At 40.5% G+C, this 25,324-nt stretch overlaps 2 protein-coding genes across 8 annotated transcripts in view; one reads left to right on the top strand and one right to left on the bottom strand.

The window, feature by feature from the left end:
• Positions 1–119: 119 nt before the first annotated feature.
• CCDC121 (coiled-coil domain containing 121) lies at positions 120–4,223 on the bottom strand. Of its 3 annotated transcripts, none has more exons than XM_055540643.1 (2): positions 3,542–4,223; positions 120–2,752 (listed from the first exon to the last, which is right to left on the bottom strand). In XM_055540643.1, exons 1-2 carry the CDS (start codon positions 4,087–4,089, stop codon positions 1,786–1,788), a joined length of 1,515 nt encoding a protein of 504 aa, XP_055396618.1. In that variant the 5' UTR covers positions 4,090–4,223; the 3' UTR covers positions 120–1,785. The 3 variants fall into 3 exon arrangements, with proteins under 3 accessions (XP_055396618.1, XP_055396620.1, XP_055396619.1); XM_055540645.1 differs by having other exon boundaries at positions 3,778–3,914; XM_055540644.1 differs by lacking the exon at positions 3,542–4,223 and adding an exon at positions 2,961–3,445.
• Positions 2,744–25,324, top strand: part of GPN1 (GPN-loop GTPase 1) — a 24,009-nt gene continuing 1,428 nt past the window's right edge. The window contains exons 1-13 of one of the 5 annotated variants that reach the window (XM_055540654.1): positions 2,866–2,885; positions 5,059–5,152; positions 10,395–10,434; positions 11,235–11,301; positions 12,159–12,196; positions 15,277–15,355; positions 15,566–15,660; positions 16,594–16,639; positions 17,497–17,643; positions 18,409–18,491; positions 19,847–19,886; positions 20,786–20,876; positions 24,118–24,225. In XM_055540654.1, the coding sequence (XP_055396629.1) occupies positions 10,427–10,434; positions 11,235–11,301; positions 12,159–12,196; positions 15,277–15,355; positions 15,566–15,660; positions 16,594–16,639; positions 17,497–17,643; positions 18,409–18,491; positions 19,847–19,886; positions 20,786–20,876; positions 24,118–24,225 (802 nt within the window). In that variant the 5' untranslated portion in view covers positions 2,866–2,885; positions 5,059–5,152; positions 10,395–10,426. Of the gene's footprint in view, positions 2,886–4,223; positions 4,381–5,058; positions 5,153–10,394; positions 10,476–11,234; positions 11,302–12,158; positions 12,197–15,276; positions 15,356–15,565; positions 15,661–16,593; positions 16,640–17,496; positions 17,644–18,408; positions 18,492–19,846; positions 19,887–20,785; positions 20,877–24,117; positions 24,226–25,324 lie in introns of those variants that run through there. The other 4 variants (XM_055540653.1, XM_055540656.1, XM_055540655.1 and 1 more) reach the window with 4 other exon arrangements.

Below are 25,324 nucleotides of genomic sequence, written 5' to 3'. Positions count from 1 at the left end.
CTAATACTGCATTTTTATTTTATGCACACTAGTATGAGGAAGACATTCAGAGTTGGTAAGAAGTGAGGAAAGATGAGTAGAATGTATTTACATTGGAACAATAATGAAATCACTGGGTAATCTTTAATTTTTTATTTTCAATAAAAAATTAGGAACCAAGACATTACACATTTAACAGCAAAGTTGTTAAAGCTAGAAGTAAAGGCACATGGATGCAGAATCCTTTTCTGAATCTAAGTACAAGAATTCATTTTACATATGAATGAAACTGAAAACTGGGAAAATCATTCTGAAGGTTTTCATCACTGACAGTTTCTTAAAAACATAAAGTTGATTCTATTTTTTCATAAGGGAGTGATGTTAAAATATGAAGCTATATTTCTACCAGGATTCAGCATTCAAAGAAATCCCTGATCTGATCATTAGTATGTCCTAAGTGCCAAAAATGTAACTATCCTAAAAGTCTAAACTGATTTAAAATACTATTCCTAGTTCAATTGAAGGGGCATAGATGTAGGATACCATGACCTAAAGCTAAAGTGCTCTTTCTGTTAAAACCAGTCATCTTTGTAATCTTAGAATTTGAGGATGTTGCTAGGGAACAAGATGGCAAAAGAATCTTCAAAAAGTTCTTCAAATATATGATCACTTTCTTTTGATACATTTTTCTAAAACAGGCAGAAGCAGTCAGTCATCTCACTCAGGTTAATGGTATTTCTCCACAGAAAATGGACTATACTGTGCTCTCTACCCTTCCTTCACAGAGTTAGATGGTATAAGTGAAAGTGTTAGTTGCTTAGTCGTGTCTGACTCTTTGTGACTCCATGGATTAGAGCCTGCCAGGCTCCTCTGTTCATGGAATTCTCCATGCAAGAATACTGGAGTGGGTTGCCATGCCCTTCTCCAGGGGATCTTCTCAACCCAGGAATTGAACCCGGGTCTCCTGCATTACAGGCAAATTCTTTACCGTCTGAGCCACCTTCGTAAAGAATCTGCTTGCAATGCAGGAGACCCAGGTTCAATCCCTGGGTCAAGAAGATCCCCTAGAGAAGGGAATGGCTACCCAATCCTTGCCTGGAGAATTTCACGGACAGAGGAGCCTGGCGGGCTACAGTCCATGGGGTCACAAAGTGTCAGATACCACTGAGCAACTAACATCACACAGTTTACTCAAAGTTAAAATTGTATGGGCTGAGCATCAGACAGCAGGTCATCCTGTTTACACTTGCTGTTATTAATCTTTCAATCATGAGAAAACTACAGAAGCAGCTACTTGATCACTAGCAGACTTTATAAAGAAGCTTGAAAACATTGCACGTGTGTGCTAAGGTGGCCAAAGAAGGGAGGATACATGGACATTGATTGTTTACAGAGCACAAAGCAGAATCTAACAATCTGAAATGCTATTCCTCAGGGGTTTCTTTTTCTGTAAAGAAACCTAACTTAGCTAGGTGGAACACACCACACAACTGTTCCTCTGTCACTTTCTCAAGGTGTTTTCCTGAGATGTTTTCACAGGTGGGTTTTTGGCAAATGTTACTGGGTTATCTGGAGGTATAAGGAACAGCCCAGTTATTACCAGGAGCTAATTAAAGAAAAACCTAACTTAAAGGGAAGCCAGTGCTACCAATAATCTAGCAGTACTGGTAGAGAAAAACACCTAATCCTTCACATTAACACATTATAATGGGTATTTTACTATAGCAACCTGAGATCTCAAAGCCTTCCTAACCAGGGTTATGTTATATAGCACCTAAGAATCCTTGCTCCAGTCTTGACTTAGTGTTATTTTAGAAATTTCTTCGGATGCACCTTTGATTTGGTGCCTAGGGCAGGGTTCCTTGTGGTCTTTGGAGAACCCTGTCCATTTGGGCACCGATTACGCCTTTCTTGCAGCTGTTGCCTCCCTCGCCTTAAGCACTCCACGTACCAGTGCTCCTGCTGCAGCAGCTGCTTCTTCTTTTTTAATTGGCTGTGAGTATCCTCCAACTGATGGCATTTCTGAACTAGCTCTGGAAGTTCTTTCTGTAACTGTTGGTGCTGTCTGTTGATGTTACTGTGGAACTCAGAAACGTGCTGCTTTGCTGCCTTCTCCAAGGCCTGGTTCTTGCTTTTCAGCTCCTTTGTTAGCTTCTTTCCCGACTGCCTTGCCTCTAGCTCACTCAGCTGTGCCTCCAGTAATGCTTTGTCCTGGAAGAACTGGACGAGCATCGCCTGTTTCTTTGCAGCGGTCTCAACGTGGGTCTTCTTTATCTCCTGCTGAAGTTTCTCAATTTCTCTGTCCTGTTTTTCCTTTATCACTGAAATGTCCCTCATTGCCTCCAACTGCTTATTCAAATTGGATAGAGTGTTTTCCTTCTCCAAGAGCTCTCTTTTAAGTGCTGAATTTTTGTTCGCATATTTGGAGGTTAATTCTTGTTTTCTTTGTTCAATCTTCATGCTTTGTTGTAGATAGTAGTTCCACAGCTTCTCAGTTCTCTGTCTAGACTCCTCTGTTTGCTTGGTCAGGTATTCCTGAAAGAACTGGTTTTCCTTCTGTATGTGATCTTTTTCCTCCAGTAGCTGCCGGGTTTCCACCACTAAGGGTTCTAGCCGAGTTTGAGTTTCTTTGATTTCTTTGTCCAGCTTCATCATTTCCATTACTGCTCTTCCCTTAAACCTCTTCTCAACCCTTGTTAGCTTCTCTGGCTTGAGAAAAGTATGTATGAAATTAACATCTGGTTGAAGGGAATTACTGGTGTCCTCAGCCAACCTGAAAGAAGAACAAAGGAGACATTTGCTCATGTTTTTCACGAGAAATTAGAAAAGAATTTTTAAAATGCACACTTGTACTGTAATTCATATCTCAAGTATTTGGGAGGACAAATTGATGTCCCTCACACAAGGTAAGTGGGTAGGAGTGGTGGGGGGAGAGGGGTAGAACTAGGGGTAAAGACAAGGGAGTGTAATTTACAACTGACATGTCTTGGCTGCAACCCTGAGAGGTAGTATCTCCAGCTTAAAGAGGAGAAAACAGGTTCAGAGAATTGAAGTGACTTCACCACAATGTACACCCCCAGAAATTACTAGTTTCTCCGAACTAGTCTCTGCGGATCTCGGTGTGGCCCAGCAACTCTGGGGCTCGGATCCTGCCAGGGTCCGGAGTCGTGCAGTCCTAAGCCGTATAACGTCCTCAGCTCATGGCCAGCCCTCAGTTCAGTTCAGTCGCTCAGTCGTGTGGGACTCTCTGCGACCCCATTGACTGCAGCACGCCAGGCCTCCCTGTCCATCATCAGCTCCCGGAATTTACTGAAACTCATGTCCATTGAGTCGGTGTCCAACCTCTGTCGTCCCCTTCTGCCTTAAGAAGTTAACTCCGGGAGTGTACAATGTACAACAGAGCCTGGGTGTAAAACCCACATCTCACAGCTTATTGAACACTACAGCCACTCCAAAGGACCACTGGAGCCAACTGGGTGACGGAGGAGTACACGCCTCAGCTCTTCAGCTTTCCGGGTGCCAAGGGAGCTAGGGTGGAGGGAGGTGCCCCTTCAGTACCTACTTGACAAACTTGTTAGCCGCCTGTTTTTCCCCGGTGTCACGGTTCTGTCCCTTTCGGGAGACCACCAGCGAGCGAGAGCTACTTTTGGGGGCCGGCAACACGCGGAAATAGCGTGTCATTACGGGGGTTATCCCCAGTTTCTCCGAACTAGGCTCTGCGGATCTCGGCGTGGCCCAGCAACTCTGGGGCTCGCATCCTGTCAGGGTTCCCTGTCGTGCAGTCCTAAGCCGCCTAACCTCCTCGACTGACGGAAGAGCTCTGACGGCCGCTTCTCCAGAGGCTCGGTTCCCAGCTCCCCGGGGGCTGACAGGAGAACGCACTCTCTTCACTAACGTAGCGCGGGAATCCCTGGTCTTCCCTGGGGTTCCTGGAGTTCCTGGGGTCCCTGGTGGACCCTGGGGTCCCTGATTGTCCTGCCCGCCCGGGGTCCAGAGCTTTGACCTTCCCAGGCCCTGCCCGACGACCGTGAACAGCTCTTTGGTTGGCCTTTTCCAGCCGTCCTCCCAGTGCCTCCACTTCCCCGACGGGGTCCCTAGTTGGGCCCCCATCCGGGTCACGACGGACAGAAAAAGGTGCACGCCTCGCCCCTTGGCCCTGCCCTTTCTGGCCGGTTGGGTTGGATTCGATTGGTTTTGTTGGGTTCTCGTCTCATTCAGAATCCGGAAAGTCGCGGGTGTCTCTCTAGCAAGTAGCGTCTCTATTGTCTAGTGGGCGGAGCCAGGAACAAGATGGCCGCGCCCGCATCTGCCACGGAATCTCAAGCATCAGGGGGACCTCGGCCCCCCGCGTGTCTGTTGGTGTTGGGAATGGCGGGGTCTGGGAAAACCACCTTTGTACAGGTGACCTACATGGCTCGGGCGTAGTCGGGGCGCGCGAGAAGTTGTCTGTGGTGGGAGTAAGGCCAGGGGAAAAAGTGAGGGAGGTCTCTCTGGGGAGTTGGAAGGAACTGATGCCTGCTTTCAGGGACATACCGGCAACTCCGGTTTCTTTCTCCGCGAAGCCTTCTCAGATCCTAACCTGGGTTCATTTAGACTCTTTTACGCACCCTCAGTGCCGATTTGGTACGACTGTAGTTGGTATAGGAATTGTCATGTTATTGCCAACTCCACAAGGCAGAGGCTTAAAGGAATTCTGGCGGTTAATAGAGTGCTGGGTTTCTAAAGTGTAGATTTCTAAAGAATTCTTTCTGGGATGCCTGCAATGTTTCAGGCACTGGGGATACAGCAGAAATGACAAAGTTCCCGCTTAGGTGGAGCTACTATTTTGGCGGGGAGATAGAAACCCCGCCCCCGCTCCAAGTTAAGTGATGGAGTGTAGAGGAGACTCGTGGATGTGTGACGAAGAAAGGTAGCATTTCAACTGAGAGTGAATGTTGTAGGTGGAGATCAGAGACGAATAAGGTAGAGGGAAATGGAAGTACAATTCTTCTGGTAAGTTGGATAAAGGAGAGGAAGTTCACTCTTGTCCCTTTGTCCTGCTCTTGGTCTCAGTCTATCCCTCTCTCCATGTCACTGCAGAGGCTCACAGGATATCTGCATAGTCAAGGGTGTCCACCTTATGTGATCAACCTGGACCCAGCTGTGCATGAAGTTCCCTTTCCTGCCAATATTGGTGAGTAAACTCTGCCAGAACTTGTGTAAAATTTCTTAGAGAATGGGAAGCTGTCAACCTATCCTACCCATCTTCAATACTTTCATTTTTAATGTTTTCTAAACTGCCTGATTTCATTTCCCTTAGATTTGCTAGTATCCTGAAACAGCCTTCTTCCTATTTACCATTTTTTCCTTGGTTTACTCCCTCCCCTTCCTTGTTATTGTTGTTCAGTCCTTCAGTTGCTCAGTCGTGTTCAACTCTTTTAGACCCCATAGACTGCAGCACGCCAGGCTTTCCTGTCCTTCACCATCTACTGGAATTTGCTCAAATTCATGTCCATTGAGTCGGTGATGCCATCCAACCATCTCACCCTCTGTTGTCCCTTTCTCCTCCTGCCTTCGATCTTTCCCAGCATCAGGATCTTCTCAAATGAGTTGGCTTTTCCCATCAGGTGGCCAAAGTATTGAAGTTTTAGCTTCAGCATTAGTCCTTCCAGTGAATATTCAGGGTTGATTTCCTCTAGGGTTGACTGCTTTGATCTCCTTTCTGTCCAAGGGACTCTCAAGAGTCTTCTCCAGCACCAGGTTTGAAAGCATCAATTCTTTGGTGCTTAGCCTTCTCTGTGGTCCAACTCTCACATCCGTACATGACTACTGGAAAAATCATGGCTTTGACTATATGGACCTTTGTCTGCAAAGCAATGCCTCAGCTTTTTAATATGTTGTCTAGGTTTATCATAGCTTTTCTTCCAGGGAGCAAGTGTCTTTTAATTTCATGGCTGCAGTCATCATCTGCAGTGATTTTGGAGCCTAAGAAAATAAAGTTTGTCACTGTTTCCATTGTTTCCCCATCTATTTGCTGTGAAGTGATGGGACCAGATGCCATTAGTTTCTGAATGTTGAGTTTTAAGCCAGACTTTTCACTGTCCTCTTTCACCTTCATCAAGAGACTCTTTAGTTCCTCTTTGCTTTCTGCCATTAGAGTGGTGTTATCTGCATATCTGAGGTTATTGATATTTCTCCTAGCAATCTTGATTCCAGCTTGAGCTTCATCCAGCCCAGTATTTCTCATGATGTACTCTGCATCTAAGTTAAATAAGTAGGGTGACAGTATACAGCCTTGATGTACTTCTTTCCCAATTTGGAACCAGTCTGTTGTCCCATGTTCAGTTCTAAATGTTGCTTCTTGACCTGCATACAGGTTTCTCAGGAGGCAGGTAAAGTGGTCTGGTATTCCCATCTCTTTAAGAATTTTCCAGTTTTGTTGTGATCCACACAGTCAAAGGTTTTAGCATAGTCAATGAAGCAGAAGTAAGTGTTTTTCTGGAGTTCCCTTACTTTTTCTATGATCCAATGGATGTTGGCAATTTGATTCTGGTTCCTCTGCCTTTTCTAAATCTAGCTTGTACATCTTGAAACTCTGGTTCACATACTGTTAAAGCCTAGCTTGAAGCCTTGCTAGCATGTGAAATCAGTGCAATTGTATGGTAGTTTGAACATTCTTTGGCATTACCCTTCTCTTTGGGATTGGAATGAAAACTGACCTTTTCCAGTCCTGTGGCCACTGCTGAATTTTCTAAATTTGCTGGCATATTGAGTGCAGCACTTTAACAGCAACATCTTTTAGGATTTTCAGTAGCTCAGCTGGAATTCCATCACCTCCACTAGCTTTGTTTGTAGTAATACTTCCTAAGGCCCAATTGATTTCACACTCCAGGATGTCTGGCTCGAGGTGAGTGATCACACCATCATGGTTATCCAGGTCAAGACTTTTTTGTACAGTTCTTCTGTGTATTCTTGCCACCTCTTCTTAATATCTTCTGCTTCTGTTAGGTCCATGCCGTTTCTGTCCTTTATTGTGCCCATCTTTGCATGAAGTGTTCCTTTGTTATCTCTGATTTTCTTGAAGAGCTCTCTGGTCTTTCCCATTCTATTGTTTTCTTCTATTTCTTTGCATTGTTCACTTAAGAAGGCTTTCTTATCTCTCCTTGTTATTATTTGGAACTTGCCCATTCAGATGGGCATATCTTTCCTTTTCTCCTTTGCCTTTAGCTTCTCTTCTTCTCTCAGCTAGTTGTAAGGCCTCCTCAGACAACCATTTTGCCTTTTTGCATTTCTTGGGGATAGTTTTGATCACCGCCTCCTGTACAGTGTTAGAAACCTCCGTCCATAGTTCTTCTGGCACTCTATCAGATCTAATCCCTTGAATGTATTTGTCACTTCCACTGTATAAGTGTAAGGGATTTGATATATGTCATACCTGAATGGCCTAGTGCTTTTCCCTACTTTCTTTAAGTCTGAATTTTGCAATAAGGAGTTCATGATCTGAGCCACAGTTGGCTCCCCATCTTGTTTTTATTGACTTCTCCATCTTTGCCTGCAAAGAACATAATCAATCTGATTTTGGTATTGACCATCTGGTGATGTCCATGTGTAGAGTTATCTCTTGTGTTTTTGGAAGAGTGTGTTTGCTATGACCAGTGCGTTCTCTTGGCAAAACTCTGTTAGCATTTGCCCTGCTTCATTTTGTACTCCAAGGTCAAACTTGCCTGATACTCTAGGTATCTCTTGACTTCCTACTTTTGCATTCCAGTCCCCTATAATGAAAAGGACATTTGTGTGTGTGTGTGTATGTGTGTGTGTATGTGTTAGTTCTGGAAGGTCTTATTGTGGGTCTTCATAGAACCGTTCAACTTCGGTTTCTTTGACTTTAGTGGTTGGGGCATAGACTTGGATTACTGTGATATTGAATGGTTTGCCTTGGAAATGAACAGAGATCATTTTTTCATTTTTGAGAATACATCCAAGTACTGCATTTTGTACTCTTTTGTTGACTATGAGGGCTATTCCACTTCTTTAAGGGATTCTTACCCACAGTAGTAGATATAATGGTCATCTGAATTAAATTTGCCCATTCCGGTCCATTTTAGTTCACTGATTCCTAAAATGTTGATGTTCACTCTTGCCATCTCATGTTTGACCACTTACTATTTACCTTGATTCATGGATCTAACATTCCAGGTTCCTGTGCAATATTGTTCTTCACAGCATTGGACTTTACTTTCACCACCAGACATATCCATATGCTGAGAAAGATTGAAAGCAGGAGAAGGGGACAACAGAGGATTAAGGAAGACCTGGTATTAAAAACCAGAAATCATTATGAGAACAATTTTGGAGAAAAAATGTTTCCATCTTTTCACTTAAAGCCTCAGTTCAGTTCAGTTGCTCAGTCGTGTCCAACTCTTTGTGACCGCATGGACTATAGCTTGCCAGGCTTCCCTGTCTGTCACCAACTCCCCGAGCTTGCTCAAACTCATGTCCATTGAGTCAGTGATGCCATCCAACCATCTCATCCTCTGTCATCCCCTTCTCCTGCCTTCAGTCTTTCCCAGCATCAGGGTCTTTTCCAATGAGTTGGCTCTTCCCATCAGGTGGCCAAAGTATTGGAGTTTCAGCTTCAGCATCAGTCCTTCCAGTGAATAATCAGGACTGATTTCCTTTAGGATGGACTGGTTGGATTTCCTTGCAGTCCAAAGGATTCTCAAGAATCTTCTCCAACACCATAGTTCAAAAGCATCAATTCTTCGGTGCTCAGCTTTCTTTATAGTCCAACTCTCACATCCATACATGACTACTGGGAAAACCATAACTTTGACTAGAGGGACCTTTGTTGGCAAAGTAATGTCTCTGCTTTTTAATATGCTGTCTAGGTTGGTCATAGCTTTTCTTCCAAGGAGCAGTATTTGATGGGGTAGGTCTACTGACTGCTGCATAGGTTTAGTTAGATATTACTGAATAAATCAATTTCCTTTTTATTTTGAATTCCATCCAAATAAATTTTTTTCTAGTTCTATTGAGATATAATTGACATATAGCATTGTATATGATTAAGTTGTATAACATAATGGTTTGATTTACAAACTCAGGAAGTGATTATCATAGTAAGTTTCAGTTCAGTTCAGTTGCTCAGTCGTGTCCTACTCTTTGAGACCACATGAACTGCAGCACGCCAGGCCTCCCTGTCCATTGCCAATTCCCAGAGCTTACCCAAACTCATGTCCATTGAGTCGGTGATGCCATCCAACCATCTCATCCTCTGTCGTCCCCTTCTCCTGTCATCAATCTTTCCCAGCACCAGGGTAGTGAACATCTATCATCTCATATAGATATAAAATTAAAGAAATGCAAAATCTTTTTTCCCTTGTTATGAGAACTCTTAATAGCTTTCACATGTAACATACAGCAGTGCTCGTTACATTTATAATATTGTATATTACATCTCTAGTGTTTATTGGTGTTAGCATTGGAAGTTAATACATTTTGCCTACCTTCATCCAATTGTTCCCTCCCTCCGCACCCACTTCTGGTAACTACAAATCCAGTCTATTTTTTCTGTGTGTTTGTTTGTCTTTCAGTGTAAGTGACCTGCCAAAGTATTATCATTAGTTCCTGGTATACAACATACTAATTTGAAATATCTGTAAACGTTTCAAAATGATCACTATGACAAATCTAGTTAATATCTGTCACCATACAACAGTATTATATTATTATTGACTATATTCCCCACACTGTACATTTCACTCCCATGACTCATTTGTTTTGTAACTGAAAGTTTGTACCTCTTATCTCCATCACTTATTTGTCTCCCTGACATCCACTCCCCAAGTTAATGCCTTTATAAAAATGTTATCTGCTTTAACTTAGTTACCAGTAAGTGAGGAGTAAAAAATAAGCCTTTTTTCTTGCTTTAACTCCCTTTTTCTATATGTATGGTCACTGAGAAAGTATTTAAGTTGTATAGAACTTTTCTTTTCATCTCAGACCATCCCTACTGTAACTGGAGAGCTCCTAGCCTAGCCTTCTTCTTGGGTTACTTGGCAGTTATCCTTGGCCATAAGGAAGTAAACCAGTGTGAAGCTGCAGAAGTTACTAATAGACAGTGCTGAGCATAGAAGCTTCAAAAGCTGGTTTCAGTTTCTTGTTGGGAGGAAAGATACTTCCAGGGTACCTTTTGTTCTCCTAGTCTGTTCCTGAACTTGCTTCTTTTGCTATCACAATTCAGTGATCTTAGCTTGAAAATTTGGGAAACAGATTTGAAAAGTGACTTGGATGCTAAGAGAGAAACTGATTTATTTCCTCAGAGGAAGCAGAGATGACTTGAGAGGTCAGTTGGCTTAGATATTAAGAGAGTCCCAAATTGTATTGTTTCTTATGTGTTAAATTCCATTTCTTTGTTTTTTTTTTTCCCCTCACAGACATTCGTGATACTGTGAAGTATAAAGAAGTCATGAAACAGTATCCTTTTCCACATCTACTTTGATGTTGGCTCATCTCTGGTTAGTTACTGTCTGTGTATTGTGTAGCTTTGAAAAAATATCTGTGCCTTTCCTTGTGAAGTATACTAGCAAAAGCATTTGATAGCTTTCAAGTAACTTTATAAAGAGGAGGGATGATGAATATGAGGAGAGGCATTGTAGGTGGTTAGACATCCTATTTTAGCTTGTGAGTTCCATTTTCTGCCTTTGTCCCAAACTGCAGGATGTTGTGATTAGCACAGAGGATGAGCAGCTAGCTGGTGGTGTGCCTGGGTCCACAAGGTAGTATTGCCTTGGTGGATACAGCTATTAGTCACCATCTCTTTAGACTGGGAAACTCAAAGGTTAGTAAGATCAACTCTAAGTTTTGGGTTGGTCAACTCTTAGTACATTGCCCATAAAATGTGTACTTTCCCTTTAGGTCCTACTGAGTAGGAAGACTGACTCCAATCCTCAGGTGACTTGAAGAGTGAGAATCAGAGCAAGGAGTGGTACATAGACGGTCTTCATGGCTAATACTCTCAGGCTGTCAATCCCTGAAATATCTGTCCATTCCATTTGGCCCATTTACGTGGCCATTTTTAAACAATAAATGAATGAGGTAGACATCAATAATGAATGTTTCCCTATGAGGTTAAGATTGTGTGGTACATTCCAGTCAATGGAACACTAATGTTATGCTGAGTTTGTGTGTGTGTGTGTGTGAGGGATTGTCAAGATAATAAACTTTATCATCTAAATTGATCTATGAGCAATTTAAATCCTTAACTTAATGTCTAGGTATGGACTTGGACCTAATGGTGGCATAGTGACCTCACTCAATCTCTTTGCTACCAGATTTGATCAGGTATATCTGTCTCTATTTACATAGACATGGCTGTGTTAAAACTTGTGACTCTTAAATGCCTTAGCTTGATCACATCGGGAAAGAAGGGCAATCCGTCTGGATGTCCAAATAGAACATAAGGAGGCATTTTGGTGGACAGAGAAGTAGGCTATGTGAGGATGATCAACATGGCGAGAGACTTCACACTGAATGTTTGTGGCAGCCAACAAAGCAGACACCTAAGAGGCTTGAGTTCTTTTGCTCTCTCTCTTTTTTTTTGGCCATGTGGCTTGCAGGATCTTAGTTCCCCAACCAGGGATTGAATCCTGGGTCTTTGGCATTGAAAACACAGAGTCCTAACCACTGGACTGCCATGGAATCCCCCCGGGTTCTATTCTTCATCTGTGCAGTTTTACCCCAAGGATGGGTTGGAGGGATGAGGAGTGGGAAGGTCTGCCAGGCAGAGAATGGAATGATTATGGGGCTTTTCACTTGCAGCAGATAGTTGTCATCTATTAGGTTTTCTCTGTCACATTCCACTTCCTTAAGAGAGTTTTGCATCACTATTTTTTTTTAACCTCGGTTTCACTCAGTGAGACAAGCTGTTAACACTTTACCAAAGCACCAAGAAAGAGACTTGGGACTGACAGATCAAGTCTTCAGCTCCTCAGGCCCTTGCCCTGTGCTCCAGGGTGTTGTGGTGCTGCAGGTGTGGCTTTTTTTTTAGTTCCATGAGCATGTTAGTTGGTGTCCTCAGATGCAGAACATAGAGATTCAGTTGTTAATGGTGCCTGTGAGGTGGGCCACTCTGGACAGGGCCCTGTAATTTTTTTTTGTTGAACTTGGATCCTGTTGTAATTGACATCTTTCTCTTTTAGGTGATGAAATTTATTGAGAAGGCCCAGAACATGTCTAAGTAAGTGATTTCAGTCTAATGCCTATTTATTACTCTGTAGTAGATGTATTTCTAGGTTTTTTTGAAAGATTTTGGGATACTATCAAGTTTTGAAAGAGTGAAGTTTGAGATGAAACCATGACAAGTGAAAAAACTGTGGGCAAGAAGACAAGTCATTGAGATGCTCTACAGTGTGGAGCTCAGTTTAATAGAATTCCACCCCCAATCACTTTGGAATATGGTTCTGGCTTCTTAGGAGGTATCTTTAGAATTTGAGTCAACTTGTTCAGTTGCCTTCTCTTGCTTGTTGGCATTAAAGTGTCTGAAATACCTTTCTAATCCTTGTTTAAAGTAATAGAATTCACATGATTCAGAGAGACTATTTTTTAACTAAAAAGTATTTAAAAATAAAATAGAGTAATATTCTTATTATCATTGTCTGTGATTAACTGTTGTTAAATTTTTAATAGGTTTGCTTTTAAAGGAAGATAATTTGTTTTTGTAAAGAGTATAGATATTACTGTGACTATTTCATACCATGCCTAGATTTAAAATAGGAAGCTATCACCCTTATTATTAGAAATAACAATCATTATTATCATTATTGCTACTATGAGGATATAGTAGCAGTGATTTATCATCCCAGGTGTTTCTGTTTATATGTACATAAATAGAAGGATGGCTGGGTAAGGTGTTTTTACAAAAAGAGGATCATATAGGAGTAGGTTTTTTTTAAAGTAACAGCTTTATTACAGTATGAATTCACAGACCATAAAGTACACTCTTTAAAAGTATACAGTTTAGTGGTTTTTGGTATATTCACAAAGTTGTGCATTGATCATAATCACCTGATTTCAGAACATTTTCATCTCTAAAAGAACCCCATTCTCATTAGCATTCATTCTATCCCCTGTTCCTCCAAGCTCCTGGTGGCTGCAGGCACCATTTTACAACATACATGCATTGAGGGTTCCGTTTTCTATACATACTTAACAGTACTTATTACTGTTTTTGATTACAGTCATCTTAGTGGGTATCAAGTGGTGTCACATTGTGTTTATGGTATGAATTTCCTAAATGATTAATGATGTTGAGCATCTTTTAATGTACTTCTTAGCCATTGGTATGTATTTGGAGAAATGGCTATTCGAATTTTTTTTTTTTTAAATAAGTTTCCAGTACACATTATAATTTAACATCTGTGTACACTGCAGAGTGATCACCCCCAAAGGCCAGCTATCATCTGTCACCATAGTTGATCTCTTTCACCTCTTTGACCCACCCACAACCCCTTTTCCCTCTGATAACCACTGATTTGTTCTCTGTGAACTTGCTTTTGGTTGGTTTTCTTTTCTCTTTGTTTCATTCTCTCTCTCCTTTTCCCAGATTATTCCACTTACGAGTGAAATTGTACAGTAGTTGTCTTTTTGCTTCTGATTTGTTTTACTTAGTGTCATCCATATTGTCACAAATGGCAAGATTTCATTCTTTTTGTATGGCTAAATACTTTTCTACTATGTGTATACCACGTCTTCTTTATCCATTCATCCATTGGTGAACATTTAAGTTGCTTCCGGGTCTTGGGTGTTGTACATAGTGCTGCAATGAACATATGGGTGTGTATATTTTTTCTAATTAGTGTTTTTATATTCTTTGGATAAATACCCAGAAGTGGAATTACTGAATCATATATGGTAGCTCTACCCTTCAGTTTTTGAGGAATCTTCCTACTGTTTTTCATAGTGGCTGTACCAGTTTATACTCCCACTAACAGTGTTCGAGTGTTTCCTTTTCTGTACATCTGCTTCAACACTTGTTATTTGTCATGTATTCGGTAAGAGCCATTCTAACAAATGTGAGTTGACATTTCACTGTGGTTTTGATTTGTATTTCCTTAGTAATTCGTGATGTTGAACGTCTTTTTTATGTGCTGATTGACCATCTGTGTATCTTCTTTGGAGAAATGTCTACATATTAGATCCTCTCTCATTTATGAATCATGTTGTTTTGTGAATTGTATGTGTTCTTTATGTATTTTGGATACTAATCAGATGTGATTTGCAAATATTTTCTGCTGTTTGGTAGGTTGCCTTTGGGTTTTTTTTTAGCCATGCCCAGTGACTTGTGGGGTCTTAGTTCCCCAGCCAGGTATTGAACCCTGGGCCACTGCAGTGAAAGCACCAAGTCCTAACCACAGGATCGCCAGAGAGTTCCCACCTTTTAGTTTTGATGATGTTTTCCTTTGCTGTGCAGAAGCTTTTTCATCTGTAGTCTCATCTTTTATTTTTGCTTTTGATTTCCTTGCCTTTGGTGTCCAATCCCCAAAAACTTCACTAAGACAGATGACAGGCTACTGCCTCTGTTTTCTTTCAGGTGTTACATTCTAGTTTTTCATCCATTTTGAGTTAATTTTTGTATGTGGAGTGGTCTGGTTTCATTCTCTTGCATATGACTGATTTTCCCAACACCATTTCTTGAAGAGACTTCCCTTTCTCCATTGTATGTTCTTGGCTCCTTTGTTGTCAGTTAATTGTCTGTGTATGAGTGAATCTTTGTTCTTTTTTACAAACAGCTTTATTGAGATATAGTTCATGTGCCATACAGTTTACCCATTTTGATTGTGCAATTCTGTGGCTTTTATGGTAGTTATAGAATTGTACAGCCATCACCACAAGTTTAGAACATTGCATCCCCTCAAGAAGAGACCCTCTTCTTTAGTTACCACCTTCTTCTTATTCTCTTTTTCCCTTTCCTCCATTTTCCTCCAACCCCACCGCTAAGTAAACAGGTTTCCCAAGAGATTTACACACCGGTTTTGCTTATCTCTCATTTTTAATGCAGTGTGTTTCTAAAACTGTCAGTTTCCTCTATGACTGTTTGCAGCACTGATGTATTGCTGCTCTTGCCAATGAACCTGAACACCAGACACTGACCAAAGCCTGGGGGAATGTGGTCTTCACTTTAATGGCAATGGGAAGATGTGAGACTTGGCATGGGAGGTTATTTCTTGTCTTAAATGCCCAGATGTTAATGTTTTGTGGTCTGGAATATCTTTCAGAATGCACAAGTAAAAACTTCTTTTATGATCTTTTTTGACACAGGTATGTCTTGATTGACACACCTGGACAGATTGAGGTATTCACATGGTCAGCTTCTGGGACAATTATCACCGAGGCCCTGGTGAGTATTCTAGGACTTGTTACTGAGGGTTAAGTAGAGAGCCAGACAAGAAAAACTTCATCTTTCTGCCTGGGAACTTATGTGGGATAGAGTCATAGAGCTCTGCACACCCTCCTAAAGTGGTTCTTCCTCTCCACAGAGGGTAGGAGAAGAGTTTGGGGACAGGTCAAGGACCTTTTGACTAAAGCTGTGATTATTCTGTGGCTTCAGGCATCCTCGTTTCCAACGATTGTCATTTATGTAATGGACACATCTCGAAGTACCAACCCAGTGACCTTCATGTCCAATATGCTCTATGCCTGCAGGTAATGCATTATTGTTGGGCATAGTGTTGTGTCAAGAAGTGAAGTCTCCATTTCTTCTTTTCCTTCATTTTTGAGTCCTGAGTGCTTCCCTCTCGGTTTGTGCTGCTCACACCCTTTAGTGTTTCTGGGTTGGTGAGGGAAGAGAAGCACATATGCCTTGGCATCAGCCCCTGGTCGTCTTTCTCCTTTGCTTATTACAGAACAGGTGATGAATGAAAGTGCACCTTCTGGTAGATGCATTGCTCCCAGTTGAATGAAATCCAGTTCTGAATAGAATAGAGGCTCTGGTCTAAATGCTTTTTTTTTTTTTTTTGTGCTAGGAAAAATGAGATTATAACATGAGGAGAGACTGAATTAAAAGATTCATCTGTGATTCTGCATGCACATATTTTCTCAAGCGTGGGGCTATTAGGAGAGGAGGGGCATGCCCTACTAGGCTATGTTAGTGCATTAGACCTAGGAGCAAGGTGGCCCATTATTAACACTGAGTTTAATTTTAGGCATTTGCAAAAAGCAAGCACTCCAGTTTGTCTCTTCTAATGTGACCAGGGATATTCCTTCCTGTTAAACACAAGAAATCCTGGTCCAAATAGAAATCTGACATTTGATAGCATGATTTTGTCTTCATAGTAACTGTTTAATAGACAGTTAATTTGGTGAAAAACAACACACATACATACACACATAAACATACCCAGGATCAGTACCAAAGCATTATTACTCCTAGAATAGGAGAGAGTGTATGTGTGTCAGTTGCTTAGTGATGGTGGTTTCCTGCTTGGGATGAGAGCACACGTGAGTGCTGTGTGAGAACGGATACCTGTATTAGAGTCTGAGCCCCTCTCCCTTTTAATTACTCAGTTCCATTGGATTAATAATGCAAGCAGGAGCTTAAGTGTTTTTACTAATAATGCCTTCATATTTGATTTTCAGCATCTTATACAAAACCAAGCTGCCTTTTATTGTTGTCATGAATAAAGTAAGTAGAGTCTTCTTCCAGTCTTGCCTGAATATTTCTTTTTATCAGAACCTTGTGTTAGAAGTTTGGTTAGGTGAGAAGGATGATTTCAGATGCTGCAGAGCAGATTGAAGCTAACTGAAAGCAAAGTTGTGAGGACTTCTCAGAAATGGACTCAATTAAATTGAATGGATATACTATATGTCACTGATTCTTCTCCAAAGTTATTTTAGGCTAAATAGAGTAACTCCTGGTCCACAGCATATGGCTTATCCCTCAAGATTAGGACTCTGTAAGTGGGGGAGGGACTGCCAGTCTGTGGGGAGTGGCAATTAAAACAAAACCAAAACTTCTCTGTGGTTGGTTGTTGGCCAGAATGCAAGAGACTGTGTACTTGACTTTGGAGCCTGGAAAATGCTGGCCTCCACTGTGGCCATGGTCACTTGGCAGTGGATAGTGAAGGGTCTGTTTTAACCTGGAATATACAGATCTTCATTTAATTATTTATACTGCATTCTTGGCTCTTTGTGGCTTGTTTCAGTGGAGGAGGAAATGGGGGAAGTAGAGAAGGAAAATCTATGAATGATTGCTCTTTGTTGTCAGCACTTAATTAAAAGAAATTGGGAGAAGGAACTTCCCTGATGGTCCAGTGGTTAAGACTCCATGCTTGCACTGCAGGGGATGGGTTCAATCCCTGGTCAGGGAACTAAGATCCACATGCTGTGAGATGTGGCCAAAAGTTTAAAAAATTTTTTTAATTAAAAATACAATTTTTAATTAAAAAATTAGTTTAAAAAATTTTTTAAAAATAAAATTTCCCATTGTTTGGGGTCTGACCTCATCTCTGGTTGCTGTTAACTGTCTTCTCTCTGGTACAGACTGACATCATTGACCACAGCTTTGCAGTGGAATGGATGCAGGATTTTGAGGCTTTCCAAGATGCTTTGAATCAAGAGACTACATATGTCAGTAACCTGACTCGTTCAATGAGCCTGGTGTTAGATGAGTTTTACAGCTCACTCAGGGTAAACTTTCTCTGTTGCTTATGCTGTCCATCTCTCCAGTTAACCTATTAATCCAAAGGACTGGCTTTGAACATATCTTTGGAGAGGAAGTTCATTACCTTCCGAAAAGTAATTTATAAGGCATTGCTTATTAAAAACTGGAGATTTAAAAGATAAATATGATAGAGACCCTACCTTCAGAGAGTTTATGGTCTAGTTAGGAGAGAAGGCTAAACACAGAGTTGAAATATAATGTATTGTAACTTATATTGTGATATCTTAAGAAAGATTTAAAGTTGGCCTGATAGTGGTTAGGTGGTAGATCACTTTTGAAATGAGGGATTTTGGAGGATATAGCACATATAGGTGTGCTTTGAAGGAAGGGTAAGATTTGTGTAAGCAAAAGAGGGTGTGGGTAGCAAGGAGTATGTTCACTGTCCAAGCAAAAACATTGACATACTAATTTTTATAGAGAACAGACTGTCGTTTGATGTGATAGGGAACAGATGAAAAGAACTGCTGCTTGTTTGGTCCTCATTTTCTTTTTCAGTTCTCTACTTTCCAAGGACTTATTACCATGACTTTTAAACTTAAAAAATTTTTTATTTCCATGACTTTTGAGTAAGCATGCTGTTCTGTATTCTTTTAGCGTCATTCTTTGCCAGGGACTTCTTAAGGTATCCAAACTTCTTCTATGACGAGTTTATGAAATTTGAACCAAATAATGTACACTATTTAAAAATAATGCCGTTGTTTCCTCAGTGGCATTAATGATGCTTTTGGCAGGTGGTGGGTGTGTCTGCTGTCCTGGGTACAGGTTTAGATGAACTCTTCGTGCAAGTTGCCAGTGCCACAGAAGAATATGAAAGGTGAGGACAAAAGAACATTTAATTGATGGCATTCTTAGTTACTCACAATTCTGATATGACAGCAGTTTTGTAAGGCAAAATGTTTTGGTTTTCATAATATTTGTATTATATTTGCCATGCAGATGTGTACTGGGTCTCATCACATTTAGGGTTAACAAGTACCCATTAGATTAAAAAAAAAACACACAATAATATAAAAAGACCCCACAATAATATAAAATCTTCACTTTATTGAATGATGAAGAGCAGGAGTCACCAGACATTGTAAAAGTCAGATATTAAAATTTTTGGCTTTGTGGACTGTAATAACTCTGTCATTGTGGTGTAAAAGCACCTATAGACAATTCCTAAACAATTGGGTGTGGCTGTGTTCTAATAAAACTTTATTTATAAAAATAGACAGTGGGCTGGATTTGGCCTGTTTGCCACATTTGTTGACCCCCGATTAAGAACATAGACTTTGGAGTCAGATAGACATGAGTTAGATTTCTTTTTCCTTCATTTAATAAATGAGTAACTGTAGCATTTATTGTTAAGATTGGTCATTGTGAGGATTATTTGAGATTATTTGAGATGATATACCTAAAGCACCTAGCATAATTGCCGGCAAATGGAAAACATGTTTCTTTATAAGTGCTTGTTATAACTGTTGTCATGGTTAATATTCGAGTTCCAATTTATCTAAAGGAAAGTGGAGTCAGAGCACCTATACACTTTCCTTAGGCCTGATAACTGGCTGCTTTCTAGCAAGCTTCATACTTAGTAAGATCCTAATAGCCACATTATTATTTTCAGACACATTATTTTTTGTTCATCAGACAAGAGTTGTGGGTTGTTTTTTTTTTTTTTTTTTGCGAGTGTTATCAAAGCCTCAGGATAGGCTCTTTTCTGTATCCTTTCATTGTTGCCCAGATGAACGACATAATTTATATACTGCTTCCTGAGTAGGCCTACCTTCTTTTACTCATCATTTAAACATCTTTTATTCATATTCATCCAAGTGTATGATGAACTCATCAGTCATGGTCTCTCCAGAGTTGATCTTCCCAGCTCAGCAGTCAGTCTTTTGTCTCTTTGCTGGTTTCAGGGTGGGGGTCAGGCACCTTGCTTTTCATTCCTTAGGGATAGAGTCTTAGTGACTAAGAGTTGTTACATCTGATGTTTGGTGGCATAAGATCGTTTGTTATTGTCAAAGTACTAGGAAAATAGAAGTGACATGGGGGCAGGCAGGGCCCACACTGCTTAGTGTTTCTGTCATCATTCATCTTTTATCTCCCTCATTGTTTAAGTAGCCTCTAGTATTTGTATAATTTGTCATTATTAATCAAAGGGATTTAGAGTGTTTCTCTTTCCAGAGAGTATCGTCCCGAATATGAACGTCTGAAGAAATCACTGGTAAGATAAGAAGCTGTTTGTGTTTTAGGGCTACTGAAAAACAGTCGCAGACTATGTCCTAATCCATCTATAATAAGTGATTTTGTTTTGGTATATCCTTTAGATACTTGTAAGTTCTTCCCTTGTAGCTCAGCTGGTAAGGAATCCGCCTGCAATGCAGGAGACCTGGATTCAATATCTGGGTTGGGAAGATCCCCTGGAGAAGGGAAAGGCTACCCATTCCAGTGTTGTGGCCTGGAGAATTCCATGGACTGTAACGTCCGTGGGGTTGCAAAGAATCAGACACAACTGAGCGACTTTCACTTTCACTTAGATACTTGTGAAGATACTTGTATCTTTTAGATACAGTGTATCCTTTGGATACTTGTTAATTTGACCTGTAAATTTGTATGTATGTTGTCTGGATGCACAAAGGTCTCTTTTTTCCTTCTCTAAATTTGAAGTAATAAAAATCAAGTTTTTCCTGTTATGTGTGCTGAGCCCTTCTAGTGCTACACCTCTACCCTGATTCCAAGGTCATTTAAAGGCTGTTGTAGAATTTTGTTTAAGAACAGAGAGGCAGTTCATAACTCTTACCCCAAAAGATCAGGTGTCCTGTCCCCATTGGCTCCCTTGGACATCTTATCATTTAGTCTTCCTGCTATGTCTGCTTGAGGGTTCTTTTGAAGATTTTGTGTTGAATTTCTGAAACCTCTAATACAGTCTGCAGAGCCCTCTGGAATGAATTTATGCTAATATGGGCCTACACTGCTTAGTGTTTCTGTCATCATTCATCTCTTACCTCCCTCATTGTTTAAGTAGCCTCTAGTGTTTGTATAATTTGTCATTTCCATTAGAAGTCTGGCATCTAACTTGGGCCTTCTTTTTTAATATAATGACATATTTTTCTATGTATATAGGCCAGTGCACAGAGCCAGCAGCAGAAAGAACAACTGGAACGCCTCCAGAAAGATATGGGCTCTGTAGCCTTGGACACAGGAACTGCCACAGGTACTGGAGGGTCTTCTGGTGTTAGGAACTAAAAGAAGGGTACAGTTATCTCCACTTAGTAGTTAGGTGCTTGGATTTAAGGGAGAGAAAGAGAAAAAAATAAAGTAAATGTGGTATTTTATGTCTGTCAATCAATTTAGATAAATCCTAGATCCAACAAGTAATTGGCTACCCTGTTTCCCAAGAGCTTTTTTAACCCTTTTAGGCTCCTGAAGAGGGAGTGGTCATGACATCCCATGGCCTTAGGGTACATGGCTTGATGTTAGGTTCTCCTAGAGACCATTCCCTAACAAGCTGAATCCTCTGCTCAGGACTCAAACCCACTTAATTAGACTTTCTCCTGACTATTGGAGCTCAGCCCTTATTTAGTTTCCCTGTGTAGGGAGCTTACTTCTATTAGTATATTCAGTTTTCCATTTTTTTCTCCTCTTTTTCTTTCTTTTTTTAAATTAATTTATTTTAATTGGAGGCTGATTACTTTATAGTATTTTAGTGGTTTTTGCCATACATCAACATGAATCAGCCATGGGTGCACATGTGTTCCCCATCTAGAATACCCCTCCCAACTCCCTCCCCATCCCATTCCCCCAGGGTCATCCCAGTGCACCAGCCCAGAGCACCCTGTCTCATGCATCGAACCTGGTCCAGTGATCCGCTTCACATATGATAATATACACGTTTCAACCCTACTCTCTCAAATCATCCCACCCTCGCCTTCTCCCAGAGTGCAAAAGACTGTTCTTCTGTGTCTCTTTTGCTTTCTTGCATATAGGGTCATCATTACCATCTTTCTAAATTCCATATATATGCATTAGTATACTGTATTCGTGTTTTTCTTTCTGACTTACTTCACTCTGTATAATAGGCTGCAGTTTCATCCACCTCATTAGAACTGATTCAAATGCATTCTTTTTAATGGCTGAGTAATATTCCATTGTGTGTATGTACCACAGCTTCCTTATCCATTCATCTGCTGATGGACATCTAGGTTGCTTCCATGTCCTGGCTATTGTAAACAGTGCTGTGATGAACATTGGGGTACACGTGTCTCTTTCAATTCTGGTTTCCTCGGTGTGTGTGCCCAGCAGTGGGATTGCTGGGTCATATGGCAGTTCTAGTGCCAATTTTTTAAGGAATCTCCACACTGTTCTCCATAGTGGCTGTACTATTTTTTTTCACACCAACAATGTAAGACGGTTCCTTTTTCTCCTCACCCTCTCCAGCATTTATTTGTAGACTTTTCGATAGCAGCCATTCTGACTGGCGTGAGATGGTACCTCATTGTGGTTTTGATTTGCATTTCTCTGATAATGAGTGATGTTGAGCATCTTTTCATGGGTTTGTTAGCCATTTGTATGTCTTCTTTGGAGAAATGTCTGTTTAGTTCTTTGGCCTATTTTTTGATTGGGTCGTTTATTTTTCTGGAATTGAGCTGCAGGAGCTGCTTGTATATTTTTGAGATTAATTCTTTGTCAGTTGCTTCATTTGCTATTTTCTCCCATTCTGAAGGCTGTCTTTTCACCTTGCTTATAGTTTCCTTCGTTGTGCAAAAGCTTTTATGTTTAATTAGGTCCCATTTGTTTATTTTTGCTTTTATTTCCATTACTCTGGGAGGTGGGTCATAGAGGATCCTGCTGTGATTTATGTCAGAGAGTGTTTTGCCTATGTTTTCCTCTAGAAGTTTTATAGTTTCTGGTCTTATGTTTAGATCTTTAATCCATTTTGAGTTTATTTTTGTGTATGGTGTGAGAAAATGTTCTATTTTCATTCTTTTACAAGTGGTTGACCAGTTTTCCCAGCACGACTTGTTAAAGAGATTGTCTTTTCTCCATTGTATATTCTTGCCTCCTTTGTCAAAGAAAATGTATCCATAGGTGTGAGGATTTATCTCTGGGCTTTCCCTTTTGTTCCATTGATCTATATTTCTCTTTGTGCCAGTACCATACTGTCTTGATGACTGTAGCTTTTTAGTATAGTCTGAAGTTGGGCAGGATGATTCCTCCAGTTCCATTCTTCTTTCTCAAGATTGCTTTGGCTATTCGAAGCTTTTTGTATTTCTGATACAAATTGTGAAATTATTTGTTCTAGTTCTCTGAAAAATACCGTTGGTAGCTTGATAGGGATTGCATTGAATCTATAGATTGCTTTGTGTAGTATACTCATTTTCACTATATTGATTCTTCCAATCTGTGAACATGGTATATTTCTCCATCTATTTGTGTCATCTTTGATTTCTTTCATCAGTGTTTTATAGTTTTCTATATATAGGTCTTTTGTTTCTTTAGGTAGATTTATTCCTAAGTATTTTATTCTTTTCATTGCAATGGTGAATGGAATTGTTTCCTTTATTTCTCTGTTTTCTCAGTGTATAGGAATGCAAGGGATTTCTGTGTATTAATTTAATATCCTGGAACTTTACTATATTCATTGATTAGCTCTAGTAATTTTCTGGTGGAGTGTTTAGGATTTTCTATGTAGAGGATCATGTCATCTGCAAACAGTGAAAGTTTTACTTCTTCTTTTCCCATCTGGATTCCTTTTATTTCTTTTTCTTCTCTGATTGCTGTGGCTAAAACTTCCAAAACTATCTTAAATAGTAGTGGTGAGAGTGGGCACCCTTCTCTTGTTCCTGACTTTAGGGGAAATGCTTTCAATTTTTCACCATTGAGGACAGTGATCACTGTGGGTTAATCATTCATATATGGCTTTTATTATGTTGAGGTATTCCTTCTCTGCCTGTTTTCTGGAGGGTTTTTATTATAAATTTTCCTTTTCTTGAAAAATACTCAGCTCCTCTGTCATTTCACCCTCTGTTCTCTTCAGACCCTCTCTGAACTTAAATTTCCATCAGGAAGTTTCCTGAACACTCCACACTTTTATGTTGGACTGTACCAGCACACTGGGTCCGCTCACATGTCTTTAGCCTTCATAGGAAAAACCATAGCTGCTTTCAAGCTGAGAGCTAGTAAAAACAAATGACATTACTACTAAGACAAGCTTCTTGAGAGTTGAGTTTTTCCTCAACTTAAAAATGAGACTTCTTGGGTTACTGGCACTTTGTGAAATAAACTAGTGTAGAAATGTTTAATGGTATGAACAGTACATTTAGGAGAGAGAAGATACTGCATTTTATCATGATCACTTTCATCCTGCCAATTTTTAATCATAGTTACTAATTCAAAATTACCCTTTTGAGGAGGCCTGTGTTCCTGATATGCTGCTGATAGTATTTTACATGCAGGCAGCTCATCTCCTGTGCTGGACCCTTCTGATTTGATCCTGACTCGGGGAACCTTGGATGAAGAGGATGAGGAAGCAGACAGTGATACTGATGATATTGACCACAGAGGTGAGAGGTGGCTGAGGTGACTCATGAAAACAGAACAACTGCTTATCCTCTCATTGTTTGCCTGGAGCTTTCTGTCATTGAGAGACTTTAACCATGCAGCCAGTAATAGGGGAGAGAGGAAATGGTAAAGGATATAGCACCAGAAAGGAGTTCCATACACTGAGAGTTCCTGGCCTTCCACAAGAATGGTTAGTACTGAGCTTATGGCCTTTTCTTAGTCTTGTGTCTTCTCTTTAGGTCCTAACTCAATTTTGAGGAACCCAGGATTGTTTATTATAATTGTTTTAAGAATATAGGAGGCCTTAGTGAACCTAAATTAGTCAGAAGGGACTGTAACATTGAGGAGAGAATGGCTTTGGAAACCCTAAAGGGTTTTATGTGGCATAGTTTTATAGACTGTGGACAGAATCTATTTCTTGAAACAACCCTTTTAGGTCCTTGCTGTGCTCAAGGGTAAACCTCTCTTTATTTCAGTGTGCTGGATGCTAACATGTAAATTGCCTCATTTAATAATATTTATTGAGGTATAATTTACAAATAATAAATCCCACTCCTTTAAAGTGTATAGTTCAGTTCAGTCATTCAGTTGTGTCCGACTCTTTGCAACCCCATGGACTGCAGCATGCCAGGCTTCCCTGTTCATCACCAACTGCCAGAGCTTGCTCAAACTCATGTCCATTGAGTCAGTGATGCCATCCAACCACCTCATCCTCTGTCATCCCCTTCTCCTGCCTTCACTCTTTTGCAGCATTAGGGTCTTTTCCAGTGAGTCCATTCTTTGCATCAGGCGGCCAAAGTATTGGAGCTTCAGCTTCAGCATCTATCCTTCCAATGAATATTCAGGGTTGATTTCCTTTAGGATTGACTGGTTTGATCTCCTTGCACTCCAAGGGACTCTCAAGAGTCTTCTCTAACACCACAAGTATATAGTTAGATGAATTTTAATACATATAGTCTTATAGTAATTACCATTATAAGCAAGAAACAGAACACTTCCATCACCCTAAAAGTTCGCTCATGCCCATTTTTATTTAGTCCCTTCCCCTACACCAGTTTCTGGCAACCACTTATATGATTTTTGTGCCTATAATTTTGCCTT

The sequence above is a fragment of the Bubalus kerabau genome, chromosome 11 (assembly GCF_029407905.1).
Source record: "Bubalus kerabau isolate K-KA32 ecotype Philippines breed swamp buffalo chromosome 11, PCC_UOA_SB_1v2, whole genome shotgun sequence".
NCBI classification, from domain to species: Eukaryota; Metazoa; Chordata; class Mammalia; order Artiodactyla; family Bovidae; genus Bubalus; species Bubalus kerabau.
The sequence above is the reverse complement of the archived record's forward strand: the minus strand, read 5'-3'. Positions and strand labels throughout refer to the sequence as shown.